Source organism: Denticeps clupeoides, chromosome 5, assembly GCF_900700375.1.
Source record: "Denticeps clupeoides chromosome 5, fDenClu1.1, whole genome shotgun sequence".
NCBI lineage: Eukaryota > Metazoa > Chordata > Actinopteri > Clupeiformes > Denticipitidae > Denticeps > Denticeps clupeoides.
The window spans coordinates 29,300,894-29,318,430 of NC_041711.1; the positions used below are offsets into that span (position 1 = coordinate 29,300,894).

Consider the following 17,537-nt stretch of genomic DNA (forward strand, 5'->3'; position numbering starts at 1 on the left):
CTTCAGTCCCCGATTCATTCAGCTTCCTGTGGACTAGGGTTGGGAACAATGGAAACAAAGCTCCTCATTGTGTTATTCACATTCAAATATTCAACTACTCCAAATCATTATAGCATTCTATAGCATCACTGTCGCATGAACACATGCAGATTGCTGGTCACATGTGGGTAGTGGTGGCCTAGCAGTTAAGGAAGCAAACGAGTAATCAGAAGGTTGCCGGTTCGAATCCTGAACCGCCAAGATAAAAGTGAAGTGATTGTCACTTGTGATACACAGCAGCACAGCATACGGTGCATACAGTGAAATTTGTCCTCTGCATTTAACCCATCACCCTTAGTGAGCAGTGGGCAGCCATGACAGCCGCCCGTGGAGCAGTGTGTGGGGACAGTGTTTTGCTCAGTGACACCTAGGCCACCACTGCCCCGTTAAAAAAGATTGCCACTGAGGTGCCACTGAGCAAAGAACCGTCCCACACACAACTCCCTGGATGCCCATTTCTCACCAGTGTTGATGGGTTAAATGCAGAGAACATGTTTTATTGTGCACTACATGCTGTGCTTCACAATGACAATCACTTCACTTTCACTTATCTCTGTCCTCATCCCTGTCATGACTAGTGCCATAATTGCTATTAAAAACCAATGTGTCCACCATTCTCATGTGAGAATGTGAGGACATAACACATTGGATGGGTTCAGGAATGTCATATTACTCCTTAATAATAAATGCAATGATAATATATCTGCACGTTTTGTCTATGTTTGTGACGTCTACTGACAGTTTTTATTAAGATAGTCAGATAGTATTGATAAGATCTCAATCATCAATATCAATATTATCTTTAAACATTAATCAATATTAATATTAAAATCTAATAAAAAATTGTGTTTGAGGTGCAATGCATTATTATACCAATATTTATTTAATCATGCTAATCCATAGATTATACTTGACTTGAACAAGTTCCATGCACTATGTCTACTAAACTAACTTTCCATAACTGAGCAGTACTACTTATGGTCATGGCTGTTAAGAGTCCATCCCGGGTCATTGGGCAAACACACACATACTATACACACCATTCACTCCCACACTCACACCTACGAACAAGTCAGCAAATGGTGTTCAGCAACACAAAGTATTCGTGCCAATACAGGGAGGGGATGTCACTAACTGACGCACAACTGCCCATAGCACCTTGAAAATATAGCTCAAATAGTTTTTGGGTTTACTTTTTGTGCCGTGTGACCACTGACCACTGTTTCAGTTGAGCACTGCATCTTTTTCCCTCAAACAAAAACTTTTTATCATATACAAATATACAGTTAATAATTAGATAAAAATATTTATTCACAACATTTTCATTGCCATATATTCCTAATGCTACTCCTTGCCACTTTTTAAAACAGATTAGTAAATGAATCCATCTGACCGTATCTGACCGTATCTGACCAGCTCTGTTCTGGAACGCCCTTTCTGTAATTCACTGCAGCTTTTCCACCCTCAAAAAAAAACTGTCTGGATAGCTCAGGGTAAATCCGGGCATCGTGAAGCTCAGGACAGGACTTGTCAAAGTTGGGTGATTAATCAAGTAATTGGATCAATACTGCATGGCCTCTATCCAACAGCCATAGAAAGGACCTCGCGTAGAGTGCAGGGTCTCGCTGCCGCTAATTTGCTTTCTGTGTGCAGGACGCTTTTCTGTAAATGCTGGAGCTTAGCTGGGGATTTTCCAGGTTTATCCAGGGAAAATGCTTTAACAGATAGTCTATAATCTATTGCACAATTAGGAATAACAAGCAGCAACTTATTGACTACAAAGAGGGGTTTTATCAGGGAGCTGATGGGAAGGATTGATGCCCTGGTTCCTGTGGCCCAGTTCGCTGTCCCATTGCTGTCACAAGGAAGCCGGGACATACACACACACACACACAGTGTGTGTCGGTCAGCCACCCGAATCCAGAGGAGGAGGGCTGGAGAGCAGCCAGATGTTTCCTCACGGGGACACTTAGTGCTCCTCTTTCATATGCATCCACAGTGCCTCTGGGTAATTCCCCACTGAAATATTCATCTCCAGCCCCAAGCCTGGAGGCAAGCGGAGGATTCTGGCCTCCCCAACTCCTCAGTCTGGCCTGCCCTGAACAGGCTTCAGTGGAGCTGCTCCCCATGGGCCCAAGAAAAACCTCTCAGATGTTCCAGCACCAGCTGTCTACAGCCCACTCTCTCAAGTTCTATCTCTCCATCTCGTCCCCTTCTCTCTTCTTTCCTTCTCAGGCTCACTTCCTTTCACTTCCCTTTCATCACACGTTTCACCTCCTCGCCTCTAAACTGTCTTCATTCGATTGTTGGGAGGCCATGAGCAGTCTAGTATGTAACAATCGAACCCATTCATCCAACAATTCAGATGTTCAGTACACAGGTATAAGCCTCGTGATGTCTGCAATATGGATTAATTCACATGTATAGGACAACATTACATGGCAGTTTTATTAGAAAATGAAAACTAATACTTTGTTGAAGCACCTTCTGATTTAATTCAGTCTTCTTGGGTAGGAGTCAATCCCCATGCTGAAAAGTCAATATTTGCTCACCCTCACTCACTTAAAACTCTTGTTACACGCTTGTTTATGACATCTGAAAAACTGCTGATATATTCCACTTACAAGGAATGGAGGGCTCTGTATGTTTCATCATAGGTATACCACAAAATAATAATTATTTACCAATTTTTGCAAGTAGTGCATGAATATCGGCAGAGAATCAAAAACTGTACTTATTTTACATTTACATTTACAGCATTTATCAGACGCCCTTATCCAGAGCGACTTACAGTCAGTAGTTACAGGGACAGTCCCCCCTGGAGACACTCAGGGTTAAGTGTCTTGCTCAGGGACACAATGGTAGTAAGTGGGATTTGAACCTGGGTCTTCTGGGGTGTGGACACATTTTTATCCATTGCATACAAAAGCTATGAGACTGGACAAACAGCACCTAATGCAGTTTAGGTTTAATTGACGTCCTCATATCTGTTGTTAACAAGAAACCTCACCGGATGTCAGAGGAGGTAATATTTAGGGTTCAAAGAACCTCTCACCTTGTCAAACACGGGCTTGTTGTTGTTGATGTCATTGATGCCGACGATGACCTGCGCAGAGCTGCTGAGGGGCAGCGGCCCGCCCGCAGCGTTGTCATCGGTCGCCGTGACGTTGAGGACATACTGCGGCCCACGCAGATTCGGAGGGGGACTCTTGCGCAGTTTGATGATTCCTGGAAAAGCACAGGGAATTCGTTCCCATCCACCTCACACAGCAAAGACGTGCACACAAAGGAAAACATTTGCCTTTCTTCAACACCCTTTTTACAGTCTGCTACCAGCGGCGCCGCGGTTGCCATACATCTTTGATGCATTTTCCATGCGCTGCACCGGCAGAGCAGAAATAAATAAACTGCTGGTGGTGGTGGCGGGAGGGAGTGGGGGAGAAAATAGAATGCCGCTAAGTCTTTGAAGTGACAACTTTTTACAATTTAACAGTGAGGGAGCCAGGGGCCATCTGTTTTTGTTGGCCTGTAATGGGATGGGTGGTGGAGCGGCTGAGCCGAGGTGCCGCGCTGGTGATAAGGCGGCGAGGAGCTCGGCATAAGGTGCCGTTTCCACCTCCAAGGCGAAAGGCGCGTGTAAACAAACGATAACTGGAGATTGCAGACAAAAGTAACCTTGACTGTGAAGCGAACACTCACACACACCCTTTCAGACGCACTCACACGCGCAACTTGGCTCTTTACATGGCTGGAAGTAAGTAGAGGCAGGTGTGTGTGTGTGTTTGTGTGTGTGTGTTTGTATCAAGACAATGCAAAGGGCTTTTGTTTTTCTCACAAAGACTAGCAAGACTAGCAATGAACCGCCAAACAAAAACGTCGAGCTAACTGAAGAGAGGGATGGGGAGTGGGGGCGGGGGGCCGTGCTTTTTTGTCGAGTTTAGATGTCCTTGTTAAAAGATTTGTTTCCCCAAGGGCTCCAACTCAGCTTTATCCCCTGTCCCAGTTACCACAGCAACCTTTTTCCGGATTTCCATCCAGCCTCTTGTGTGTGTGTGTGTGTGTGTGTGTGTGTGTATTTGTGTGTGTGCGCCTCGGGGTATTCTGATGTCCCTCCACCATGCCAAATACTACCCACCCTTCTGGTTGTCCAGCTCAAAGTTGCTGTCCTCGTTGCCCCCAGTGATGGCATACGTCACCCCGTCCCCATCTGGATCCTTGGCATGGACGATGGCCACCAGCGTCTCCGGACCAGCGTCTTCGGACAAGAAGGTCTTATATCTACGAGGCAGGAGAGACAGAGAAGGGATGAGAGTCAGGATAAAATGGATGGAGGGGAAAACAGAGGGATGAAAAGAAAAATGTCAGAGAGAAAGAGAGAGAGAAAGAGTGAGAGTGAGAGAGAAGGGAGGGTAAGAGGCCGAGAGGGGGAGAGAGTGACAGAGAACAGAGAGCTCAGCCTCAGCACTTCACAAGCCCACCATCTGTTTCCCACACAAGCTGTCTGAAGCGCCTCCCATGACGCTCCCTAACTACCACGCCACGGCGTGCTCCAGAGTCCGGGCTCACCCGGAGCGCCGGTGTTCCAGACTAACCCTCGCTCCGAGCAAACCTCAAATACTGCCTTATGGTGCCTTCTGCACCGCTGGCATGACGCTGGGTCTGTCTAAATGCCCGCACCCCCTTCTGGCTACGTTTTACGGATGCCAGCCGACGAGGCTTATCGGTGCTGGCTGCAAACGACTACCGTAAGCTCCTTTCCAGGAATCACTGCCGGGAGACCGCAAGACTGTGTTTAAGTGTTGAACGCAAGGAATGAGCCAGACAACAGCGGTTCAGTGTTAAGAGACTCAACCGACTACTTTTCACGACTGTGTATGTGACAAGTAAAGCATCTTAAAACCTTGAAAGGAGGAACCTACAGAGACTGAGAGAAGACGGGAGCCTCGTCGTTGGAGTTGGCCATGCGGATGCGGATGGAGGCTGTGCCGGTCCGGGGCGGGGTGCCCTTGTCCACAGCCACCACCACAAATTCGTACATGTGGTTCGGCCGCTCGTAGTCCAGCCATTGACGGGGGCTCACGACGCCGTTGGCTGAGATGTCAAAGTGCGAACTCTGGATGAAGTAGGAGATCTCCGCGTTCAGGTTGGTGTCACAGTCCCTGGCCAGAACTGTGATTTTGGGAACAGGGAGAGACAGAAATAGAGAGAAGGAACATTACAGTTAGTTCCACCTTGGATGAATTATGGTCACTGTAACCTTGGTGGTGATCTGCCCCCAATCAGAGACTGAAAATAAATGCAGACACTCAACTGACTCATCATGTCCTGAACTGTCCTGAATCAAAAAGGGTTGCCACAGAGATGGCACGGCACAGTCATGCGTAAATATTCATTTCACACCTTAGCCAAAAGTCAGGATAGACAAAATAGAAAAGCCAATACCCTTTTTCAACAAATCCACACTTATTTATAACTTAAAGATGTGTAGAATATATTTGGAAAAACGTGTGGTCACTGGTAATAGTGAATCACACAATAATGAAAGTATAATGCATAAAAGCCATCAATCATTACAACAATGTACATGTCCAAAAATGTCTAACATGAAAGCTCACATCTCCTAATTAGCAAGCCCAAGCAACAATATCAAGCATATGTTTTATTATGTTATTATTATTCTGAATACTTTGTAGATAAATGTCCCCAAAAAAAGAGTTTTTATGTATATTTAAGTATACTTAAGATTTTAAGTATATTTAAAATTGTGCTTTTACCACCCCAACAAAAAAGATCCTGCCATTCTGATTACATTACATTTTGCACCCAAAAATGTACAGAGAACACCAGAGAATAAGTTCAGGTTCCCCCTTTAGTGAAAGTGAAGTGATTGTCATTGTGAAGCATAGCAAGCACAGCACACGGTGCAGACAACACAATGTGTCCTCTGCAACCCATCACCCTTAGTGAGCAGTGGGCAGCCATGACAGGCGCCCGGGGAGCAGCGTGTGGAGACGATGCTTTGCTCAGTGGCACCTTGGCGGCTCGGGACTTGAACCGGTTCGCTTCCTTACCAGCTAGGCCACCACTGCCCCTTGAAACTGGTGCCTCCTTCAACCTGCTTTGTGCCAGATTGCTGAGGTTGAAGAACCGATCGTCCTCCTCTGATTCTTCATAGGAATCCACATGCACTTCGTCCATAGGTATCGATAGTTTTTTTGTGAGTTGAAGAACAGTAACTCCAGACAGCAGGCTGAGGTGCAAAGGCCTGACTCCACTGGTTTCCAGACAGTAAGTGTTTCTCTTTATAGTAAGCACTCTGTCACGTTAAGAGAGCCAATATTAATTAAAACTATGTTGGGTAGGCCAACGCTTTATTTGATAAATTTAAGAGCCCATCTGTCAGAGTGGGCGAGAAAGCTGGTGTTGATTCGCTCAGATCAAAAGTAAAACTCAAAGAAGGGTTTGCTGTCATTAGGCAGGGAGCCAGAGTCAGAGGGTCTCCTTCATTACACCTCAGGCAAGCTGTCACCGCGCCCGGCCTGCGCCGACTTCCGCTGCAGGCAGATGAAGGCCCCTAATCTCAAAGGCAAATACCGAGTGCAGAGCCTGCAGATGTGCCGATGCTCACACACGCAACCCCTATCCACCCATTTCTCCTCTCGTTTCTCCCCACTCACCAGCTTCATCCACAACCTTAAGCTTTCTGGGACTTTTTGGAAGATGGAGCCGTAAAATTTTTAGAGCGTGTGCGCGTGTTGCATGTGTCGGCTGATGTAAGAATATGACTCAAAGACTCATGGACAGGATTCAAACAGAAGGTTCATTAAAAATACACCGACTAATATAAAATCTCTTCAGGCGAGCTATTACTATTTTTAATGCGCACGCCGGCATTGCAGTGGCGGATAAATTAAATATGAGAGAGGGGCGGCGTGTGTTTGTGTGTGCGGTGGGGTTAGCCTGAGTGAGTTCGGGGGTCTGCACTGCTGCTCCGCTAAATCCGTTCTGGGAAGTTTTCCGGAGATAATTGGAGCGGGTCCCCCCCACCACCACCACCACCACCACCACATCCACATACTCCCTGGTAGCGCCTATTAAAAGCGTGGTCCCAATTTACAGCATAATCCTGACTTAAGGTAAACAATAATAATCTCTCCTTCCTTCTGCCGTTTCCTCTCCCGGCCCGAGATTGCATGCTGCCGTACAGTCGGGGCTCCGTATGCGCTTCCTCCGCGCTCGCAAAACACAACAGGCCGCATTTGATAAGCAAAGCTGGTGTTTGTATGTGCCGCCTGCATTTTCCTGTTCTGAAAAATAAAAGTCCAAGCATAGAGGTGTCTTCCAATTGTACATATGAAGAAAAAAAATTATTCCATCTGCATGCTCCTGGAGAGGAGGAGTCGTTCATTTGTTTGCTCCACGCAGCAATATGTAAACATAATTGAATTTCATGAATGCATCTGTAATATCCAAATGTGTGCATCTGCTTCACAAAGCATGCCGTCCACTAGACCACACTGAGCGGGGGAGTTTTGTTGAGTGAAAGATAGATCATTCGTCACTGGTGATGCTCTTGGTGTGAACGGTGTGTGTTTTTACTGAGCCGTTTCTCTCGTTTTCACAGGACCCTCGTTCAGTCAGAATGAAATTCCTGTGACAGTCTTATATCAGCAGCATTCACATACTGAGCTCTATTTCACACAGATGTACATACATGCACATGGACAAATCTGCTCACACACACACACACACACACATGCAAAAAGTGTAGCACGCATAAAAAATGCACACACACACACAAACATGCATGGACAAGCACTTATGCAGACAGTGACACAAACTTACACAGACAAATACACACACACAAGCAAAAATTGACATTGAAATATTGTAGGAACCTATTTTTACAATGTTACTTGCTTTGGTGTTTATTTTGTATATATGTACGGACACACGTACAGTGGGGCAGTGGTGGCCTAGCGGTTAAGGAAGCGGCCCCGTAATCAGAAGGTTGCCGGTTCGAATCCTGATCCGCCAAGGTGCCACTGAGGTGCCACTGAGCAAAGCACCGTCCTCACACACTGCTCCCCGGGCGCATGTCATGGCTGCCCACTGCTCACTCAGGGTGATGGGTTAAATGCAGAGGACAAATTTCACTGTGTGCACTGTGTGCTGTGCTGCTGTGTATCACATGTGACAATCACTTCATTTTAAACACGCTCCTTGTTGTTATGTCTCAATTACAACCACATACCCTTGCAAGGACCAGAAGGCGACAAAAATTTCAAAAACGGGTTTTCTTCACAAAAGTTTTGTTTTTACATTTGTTTGCAGATTTAGTGTTAGAAGTGTGCATTTGTGTGTCAATTTGTTGTTTTTTTTGTACGGTTTCTCCCAACTTCCAGAAACGAAAACAGAACCGCCCAGTCACCTACCCAATCCTAACTTTTTTTTGCCTAAAATTCCCTCTTTTTTATTAATTTAGCATATTTTTTATTACTTCTAAATTCCCAATAAAACAGTCCTAACACAATTTTAACGTGACAGTGTGTGTGTATTTGTGTATGTAGCAGCCTTGTCCCCTCCCAGAAAAATCAAAACCAAACACATCATCCATTTTTAAGAGCCGCGAAACCCTTTCAATTACTGCGATAGGATCGTGGGGTGGACCCGGGGGCCACGGCTGGCTGGGTCCCATTAGCACCATGCTTAGAGGAGGTCAGCTTCTCCTCTGTCCCTGTCCACAGCCCCATCCTATCGGCTCTGATCACTGCAGAGCGGGGGTCAGCACCGCTCACAACTCACCACACTGCTGGCAGCATGCTAACAGAGGCACACACACACACACACGCACACACACGCACACACATGCTGTGTACACACAGACAATAAAGCAGAAACCCTGTGGACTCATGCAATAAAAGCATCACACAGTAAGTACATACACATACATGCACACGCTATATCCATTCATACATAGACAAATCTACTCTGTTCTGTGGCGGCATGCTGTCCAGCAACGGAAGGGAGTCTGCAGTTGAGTAACCAGCGCTGGGACTGAGCGGATGGTGAGAGAAAGTGGAGCTTCCTCTGCCTCTGAGCCTCTAGCAGGCCTGAAAGTCCTGCCATAATGAATTATTTTAATTACACTGGAGAGGTGCTACCGGAGCACCTTCCTCACTCCGGAGGAAACAAGAGAGAGAGAGATTTTTTTCCCATTATTAATGTCCATCAGTAAAGAGTCGTTCTGTTCACCTTGCAGGAGGGAGGTTCCGGGAGGCGTGGCCTCGGGAACGTTGTCCCGGCTGTAGATGGCGTGCATGAACTCTGGAGTGCAGTCATTCTCGTCGGTGATGTGCACCACCACCTGCAGAGGGGAGAGAGGTAGAGCAGAGTAGAGAATCTCAGCTTCTCAGCTTCCGGCTGGCCTACGCCGCCTGTTCCGACTACATCCGTTTATTGGTGACTTGGCTATCTGGGGCGTGCTGATGGGGCTCATGAAAATGAGGTCGTGGGTGGAGAGGAAAACAGCTGCAGCCTCAACCACACACACACACACTAAACCCTTAGTTTAGCAGCACACAGAGCAGACTGTCAGCTGATTGATACACAGTTTAAAGATCAGACCGAACCCACACCTACAAAACATGTGGGTGGACACCAGTGATGTTGATTCAGCACAAGAGATGCTGAAGGGCTCCAGGAGTCCAGCAACACTCTCATCTCAACCCGCCACCAGCTCAAAACCGTCTCTCTGTGCTGGTTGTATCTCTGTCTACTGGCCAGTGAAGAGCTTATCTGAATAAAGACACTGTCATATCACAGCCATTAGCATGACGCTCCTCCTGCTTTGAGCAGATCAGCTCCGGTCCGCAGGATCCCTTGACCGGTGTGTGTGAGGAGAAAGGAAGAAATAAAGACGACTAGTGAGTCAGGGGATCTGAAGTCGGAGGGTAAAAGTTAGTCATGCTGATGGGCGTCTTATCTCTGAGGAGCAGACCCGCCACGAGGGAGGAAGCGTCTGTCTGCTGCGCACCGCAAACACAGTGTGGGGCCAAGCGTGAAGCCCGACTCCCTCACACAATGCCCAGAACGCAAAAATGGATGACCGTTCCCGCCAGAGGGGGAAGGATGGAGAGGGTCTGGGTCATGGCTGAGTGTTACAAGCCCCGAGATAAAGACAAACTTTCTGCAAGTTTCCAGAAAGCTCCATTTATTTTGTTCTGTAGGTTCCTGTCTAATGTGAATGTTTTCTCCAAGCATTCCCTGGAGGTGTTTTATTATTTTCAGGAGCTAGGGTCAAAACCTTCCCTGAGACCTTTAAGTTTTGGGTGTTTATCGCTTGATTACATTCTATTTTACGAACATCTGTTCCATCAAAGGAATTACGATTCTGTCTAGTCCTTATGTTGTTGTTAATGTGCCATATTTGCCATACTTAATAACCCAACCTTGACTGAAAACTCATTATTATCGAGCTTTTTGTGTGGTTTTAGTGTAACATTCTACCAACGTACTTTGATGTCAAACCAAGTGCCTGGTACGCAAAACAGGTTTGAAATGCAGAAAGATATTTAATGTCCAAAATGTTACTTAAATGACTTAGACACTGAGAGGACACTGAGTCACTCCACACTGTGCTTGGATGAGTGGCATCCCAATAAAATGGCATCCAATCTCCATATCTCTGTTTAAACAGAAACCTATTGCTCATAAATGGTCACTTGAGATAACATGGTCACAGGGCAGTGGTGGCCAAGTGGTTAAGGAAGCGGCCCCGTAATCAGAAGGTTGCCGGTTCGGGTCCCAAACTGCCAAGGTGCGACTGAGAAAAAAGCTCCGTTCCCACACACTGCTCCCCGGGTGCCTGTCATGGCTGCCCACTGCTCACTAAGGATGATGGTTAAAAGCGGAGAACACATTTTGTTGTGTCACCGTGTGCTGTGCTGCAGTGTATAACAATGACGATCACTCCACTTTCCACTTTCAATTCCTATCATCCAGGCTAATTGTTCATCACTAGAATTTCGTGGTATTAACCTTGTTTTGAGAGAGAAGAAGAGAGAGAGAGAGAAAGAGATAGAAGATATTTATCCACAGATGGCACGTGTTGAGTACAGGGTAGTGCCCATGACAATTACAGACACCTCACACACACACAAACACACACACACACACACACACACCCCTGGAAACTATCCAGCTGCCAATCTCCAGATTGAAGAACCGTGTTCGAAATGCCACAGTCAAACCAGCAGGGCCAGCCGACAGAAAGAAGCCGCGCAGAACCGCAGCGTCCTGCTCCCCACAGACGCACGTGATGATCCCGTCTCGGACGGAGGGCTCTGTAATGCCTGGCATTAACACTCAGGGCTGAAGCTGCACCTTAGCGTCCCTCCTGCGGTTGGGATTTGTCATTAAGGAGTCCCTCACCGTTGGGGCTCAGGGAACTGGTGGCCATGAGGCACGGTAACCTACTATCAAGATCCAGGATCCTGGGCGCAGACATGATGCTGCTGATTTGTGCGTGTGTATGTGTGTGATAAGAGTCGGAGAAAAAGAGACATGTCATCAGTCATTTGTAGTGGTGGTTTATATTCCTGTGCAAGTCTCTTTAAGTGTGTGTGTGTGTGTGTGTGTGTGTGAAGTATTTGATGGGTCTATAGTGTAAAGTGACACAGTGTTCATTTGTCCACGTATGGCATGTGTGTGTGATATCTCATACCTCCGCCACGCTGCTGAGGCCCGTGTCAGTCTCGGCGGCGCGCACTTGCAGATGTTGCAGGTGGACGCCGCTCTCGTAGTCCACGCCGTGGGTCAGGCTCAGCGCTCCGCTCTCCTGGTTGATGCTGAATAGGTTTCCTGGGTTCATCAGCAGCATGTAGGACAGAGTCTTCTTCTGAAAGGAGACAGCCTGGACCACCGCCATGCTGCCATAGAGCAACACAGAACACACATCAGCAAAAATACCAGCAATGTTAGATTAAGTAGGACCTTCAGCTTCTTTTTTTTTTAATAACAATATGTGCATTTACATTTTGCTACTCGATATTAGTCAAATTATAGTCTAATTATAAAAAGGTCTTTTGTGTTGATATGAAACACTTCTTTTTATATTTCAATAAAACGTAAGTGTATTTAGAGTGTACTATATTGGCAGATTGACTCACTTTTGCATGCATTTCATATTTTCATTTTATAGATCTTCCTCCATTATTGGTATAAAATGAATATGAATTTTCGTTGGTTTATCAAATGGAAAAGGAGAGAATCAGGAATTGATTATTGCCACTATATATACTCTTTATAAATACTCCTTATATATATATATATATATATATATATATATATATATAGTGGCAATAATCCATTTTGAAGAATCTGATTTACTCTTCCCTCCTCACCTATTCAAAACAGAGTATCTGCAGACACTGTGACTCCAGTGGTTTTTAGTAGAGCACTTGAACGCTTGGAGCACTTGAACGCTTGAGAAGATGATGAGGAAAGAGCAGTCTCTCCTCACTAGTGAGAAAGAGAGATGGCGGAGGAACGTTCTCCCTGATTACCTGTGCTCCTGCTCACATGGAGAGGTGCAGAGATTAATGCGCTGTGCTCTGTGCCAGAGCCGGAGGGGGCAGGTTCAAACATTGCTCTTCATGGTTTTCCAGAAGTTGCTTTTAATAAATATTTTGAATTTGAACACTACCAAAAATATTCAGCCCGAGGACACACACACAAACACACACACACAAAAAAACGATGCATGTATGTCCTCCATTCAACCCTCCACCTCCGACACCTCCCTCAGCATCCTTCCCTGCTCCATTCCTCCCTCACAGCCTCTGATCTTCCTCAGGCCACATCTATCCATTCAATAGATGACACAGAGTGATGAAGACACAGTCCTCTGCTTCCCATCTAAAGAGCCAAAATGGCAGTGAAGCCCTCACCTTAACTTCCTGCCAAACACACACATAACCACACATGCATTCTCCCCCATGACCACATTACACACTCTGTCTTGCTCAGACTCGCGCAGACTCACATGTAGTTGTAGGCTGTAGTACTTACGGCTGGCCCACAGCGGTGCTCTCTGGGATGAGGACTGTGTAGGAGATGTTTGTGAACTGCGGTGGGCGGTAGCCGGCCAGCACAGACACGGTGGTGTAATGACCCCTCCTGTCCTGGGGGTCCGCAGCCTGTACTGTGAGAACGTATTCCTTACTGGGGCTCAGCGGGTGGCCCGTCGTCCTGACCTCGCCAGAGTTCCGGTCCACCTCGAAGCACTCCTCCCCTCCTGAACGCAAGAGAATATTACAATATCACAACATTGATCATGTCCAAATGATGGTAACATTTTTGAGCATACAGTACAGGCCAAAAATGAACACATGTGGAGTTATGTACTTAACAAAAAGTGGAGACCTGGACTCCACAGTCACCGGACCTGAACCCAATCGAGATGGTTTGGGGTGAGCTGGACCAACAAGTGCTAAACACCTCTGGGAACTCCTTCAAGACTGTTGGAAAAGCATTTCAGGTGACGACCTCTTGAAGCTCATCGAGAGAATGCCAAGAGTGTGCAAAGCAGGAATCAGAGCAAAGAAACTAGAATATAAAACATGTTTTTAGTTCACTTTTTGTTAAGTACATAACTCCACATGTGTTCATTCATAGTTTTGATGCCTTCAGTGAGAATCTACCAAGGTAAATGGTCATGAAAATAAAGAAAACACATTGAATGAGAAGGTGTGTCCAAACTTTTGGCCTGTACTGTACATTTGATAGTCTTCTTTCAGAAATATGCTGTGAATGGCCTTACACTGACATTAGTAAATCAAGTTTTTCCTTTAATTGTTTTGCGGGATAAAAGGGATGAGAGATCATGAGCAATTGGAAAAGGCCTCGCTGTCTTTTCAGAGCCTTGAGGTCTTTTCACACACTGGCAGGGCACAGGCAGAGATCCTCATCTGCCAGATGTGTCCATGGGTACAAACTCTTGAAGGACGATTTAAAGACATCAATAAGCCCGAATGTTGCTCCCTCACGGGCAAAACAGCAGCACCCAAGGAGAAGGAGGAGGAGGAAGGCAGCTGCTTAACCCAACCAAGCCACAGCTGCAGCTCTCCTGCCACACGACCAGCTGCCTCCTCCTCGCACGGCCGCTGTGGAAGCCGAGCCCCGGCTCTCCAGATCTACCTGAGGCTGATCTGGAATGGTGCCGTGACGGTACTGAGGCACATTTAGCTGCTGCCACCCAGCTGTTAATTGCTTGGCTCTGTGATGCAACTCATTTCCAATCCGACTAACTTAGGCTGACAAGTGGCGTCTGAAACCTTTTTTTTAGATGTTAGAGCTTCTATACTCAAGGTGACTGTTGAAATTTTTACAAATTTTTATGGGAAACACTTGCAGGCATTATATAAAACATAGCTTGTGCGTAGTGGGCGACTGTAACAGTGATAATCTATATGCATGTCTGGATTGGGAGTGGGTGGTAGTAGCCTAGTGGTAGCAGACTCGCCTATGAACCAGAAGACCCAGGTTCAAATCCCACTTACTACCATTGTGTCCCTGAGCAAGACACTTAACCCTTAGTGTCTCCCAGGGGGGACTGTCCCTGTAACTACTGATTGTAAGTCGCTCTGGATAAGGGCGTCTGATAAATGCTGTAAATGTAAATGTAGTGGTCCCATGATGACTATATCACTGATCACATTTATGGCATCTTCTAATGGCCTAAAGAGCAAAAGTGTAAAATGGAGTGAAGAGGGAGATGAGACCTAGTCAATCCTGACCACTCGTCTCCAGGCCACACCGAGTTTTTAGCTCAAAACAAAGACGTGGCTTTCCCCATCCTACAGTCCCCACTAGCTGCAGCTTCCACATGGGATACCCCCTCCTTCCCCATTATAAAAGCATCGGGGAGTGATTACTATGCCAACAAAGCGATGTTCTGCTTGCGCTACATGTGTCGCTACTCCCTGACTGTAATTGAAATTCAGAACGAGAATGAAAAAACAAACGCACTGTTTACAACATCTGGGGCAGCGAAGCCTGCTCAGTCACCACGCGACGGAAGCAGGGATAATTACCGCCTTCCGACCGCTCCTTTGTCTGTGCGTTGGCTTGTAGGGGTGCAGCAGCTAATGATATTTCCACGATGCATTTCCATTTCCGTTCCTATCCACTCCACCGCTCTCCACCACCAGATCGCGCATGCGGTCTCCGTGGCCAATAATGGGGACACGGCCTGTAAACTCACCCTCAACCAGAAAGAACTGTGGCATCCCCACAGAAACACCGCCACGTTGCACGCTGAGCAGGTACACGATGGAGCCGGGCGCCGCATCAGGCTCCACCGCAGCCAGGTAGGGGTGCGGGAACATGGCCCACTGCAGGTCAGACAGGCTGGGGACACTCAGGGTCAGATGGCACAGGTACCACTCGTCACCTGCAGAAACAGGGTAGGACATGAATTTAATGACGGGTAATGATAAATAAAAATCATGTAAACGAAATGTCTTTAATGCTGAAACAGCAATGAAATCATAACTGTTGTGTTTAAATGTACATGTTCATTCACAGCATTGAGCAGAGCATCTTAAAACGTGATTTTTTATTACATTAGACAGATTACAAGAAAGAGTTAGTTAAGTATTGTCTAAAGAAGAAATGTCGAGCAGTACTGGAGGCTCGGAGTATACGAGGTGCAGTGCGAGGTGTAATAAGGGCTGTGAGGTAGGATGGTGCTACCTCATGTTTGGCTTTGTAGGCCAGCATCAGTATTTTGAATCTGATGCGGGGGCTGCGACTGGGAGCCAGTGGAGGAGGCGCAGCAGTGGGGTGGTGTGGGAGAATTTTGGGGGGATTGAAGACCAGTCGTGCCTCTGCATTCTGTATTAGTTGCAGATGTCAGCTGCCATTCAGAGGTAGACCTGCTAGAAGGACAGTAATCCAGTCTTACTAGGGACTGAACAGGGATTTGGGTGGCCTGTGCTGATAGATAAGGGCGGATCCGTCTGATATTGTGGAGAAGGAATCTACATGATTGGAAAATATTGGTGATGTGACTCGAAAAGGTTTTTTTTTTCTGTTCATACCACAGTCCTCCTTGATTTGTGGATGTTTCACCCTATCAACGCACCAATCAAACAAACACGCAGCCGTCCATTCCAATCCAATCTATTAAATGCAACTGTAACTTATTTTATGTACAATTGAAAAGGATAAAGAGCCTCTGGTTCACCACGGTTTCCTGCCAAGTAACCTTGAAGATGGGTGGATAAGGGGACCATTTCTGTATAACACAGCATCGCCATATTCTCTGGAAGCACACGCTCTGACAGACAGCGAGACTCTCTGACACGACGCTCTATGAAGATCTAACAGAAAGCAACAACGCTGCGAGGGGACGTTGCACAGACAGAAATATCTGCTGTATATTGTTTTTGGGCTGTGCGTTCCTTTTTATTATTTACCGTCTTTTTTCACCCCCTTTTTCCGCCTTGTTTGTTTTTCAGACTTGCGGCGTGTTGCTTTTGACATCTCACGCAACCAGGAGACGAAAAGGGGGACGGTACCGCTGTTTCCTGTTTCCTGCCTTTTCATGCCCACAGCTTTTGGAAGTTGTCAGCAGAGACTCGCGGTGAGAAAAAAACCGTGCAGGGGATGGGGGACTGGGACAAGAGGGGTTGGTAGAACCCCTGACAGCTATTGCCAGTCAGGCGCTTAGTGCGTGCTTCGTTGTCTTGAGGGTCCATTGCGCCGCAATTCTGAAGGTACCACGAGGTGCCCGTGTTAACCTGAGACAAAGCTGACGCCCGAATCAGGAGAAAGCGGCGAGGTCTCATTATTATTTACAAGCCATTCGAACCCCCCCCAACAACCACACACACACACACACACACACACACTTGTCTTCTCAGCGTTGCTCGGCATTCAGATGGACTAGACAAAGGGAATGGCGGAATCGCGCCGAGGCAGACGGCAACAAACACGCTCGCATTTCATATGGAAATGCATGTAAATCCAACGAGCCGCACCAGATTTGCTTTTTTTTTTCAAATTCAAATTCTACAGTCGTCTGAGTTCCACGCCGATGCGCATGGATCCTGCACAATAATACCGGTTCATGAGACGCAGCGCGCCTGACGAGTGCGTTTAACGCGTGCAGTGAGAAATGAGTTTAAACAGCGGCCGCCTTAAACGTGGCTCAGCGAGCGATTTCAGCGCGGAGGCCATCACCAATCGGCACTGACGGACCACGCCACACTTCTGACATGCTCAGCAGAGCTGATGTAGACAGGTGGTTTTTTTCTTGCTAAGAGGACAACCGAGGCTGGCTGGGTGATCGTGAAGCACAGTACACGACACTCGCCTATGAACCAGAAGACCCAAGTTCAAACCCCACTTACTACCATTGTGTCCCTGAGCAAGACACTTAAACCTAGGTTGCTCCAGGGGGGGACTGTCCCTGTAACTACTGACTGAAAGTC

The 17,537-nt window shown here is 46.8% G+C and overlaps 1 protein-coding gene across 1 annotated transcript in view; it reads right to left on the bottom strand.

Moving 5' to 3' along the window:
• The window catches only part of LOC114790349 (neural-cadherin), a 95,471-nt gene that overhangs the window by 34,591 nt on the left and 43,343 nt on the right, over nucleotides 1-17,537 (bottom strand). Inside the window, exons 2-8 of the mRNA XM_028980338.1 lie at nucleotides 15,305-15,493; nucleotides 13,111-13,336; nucleotides 11,765-11,969; nucleotides 9,295-9,406; nucleotides 4,959-5,208; nucleotides 4,175-4,317; nucleotides 3,095-3,267 (exon numbers count right to left, since the gene is read on the bottom strand). Of these exons, the coding sequence (XP_028836171.1) occupies nucleotides 3,095-3,267; nucleotides 4,175-4,317; nucleotides 4,959-5,208; nucleotides 9,295-9,406; nucleotides 11,765-11,969; nucleotides 13,111-13,336; nucleotides 15,305-15,493 (1,298 nt within the window). The remainder of the gene's footprint in view (nucleotides 1-3,094; nucleotides 3,268-4,174; nucleotides 4,318-4,958; nucleotides 5,209-9,294; nucleotides 9,407-11,764; nucleotides 11,970-13,110; nucleotides 13,337-15,304; nucleotides 15,494-17,537) is intronic.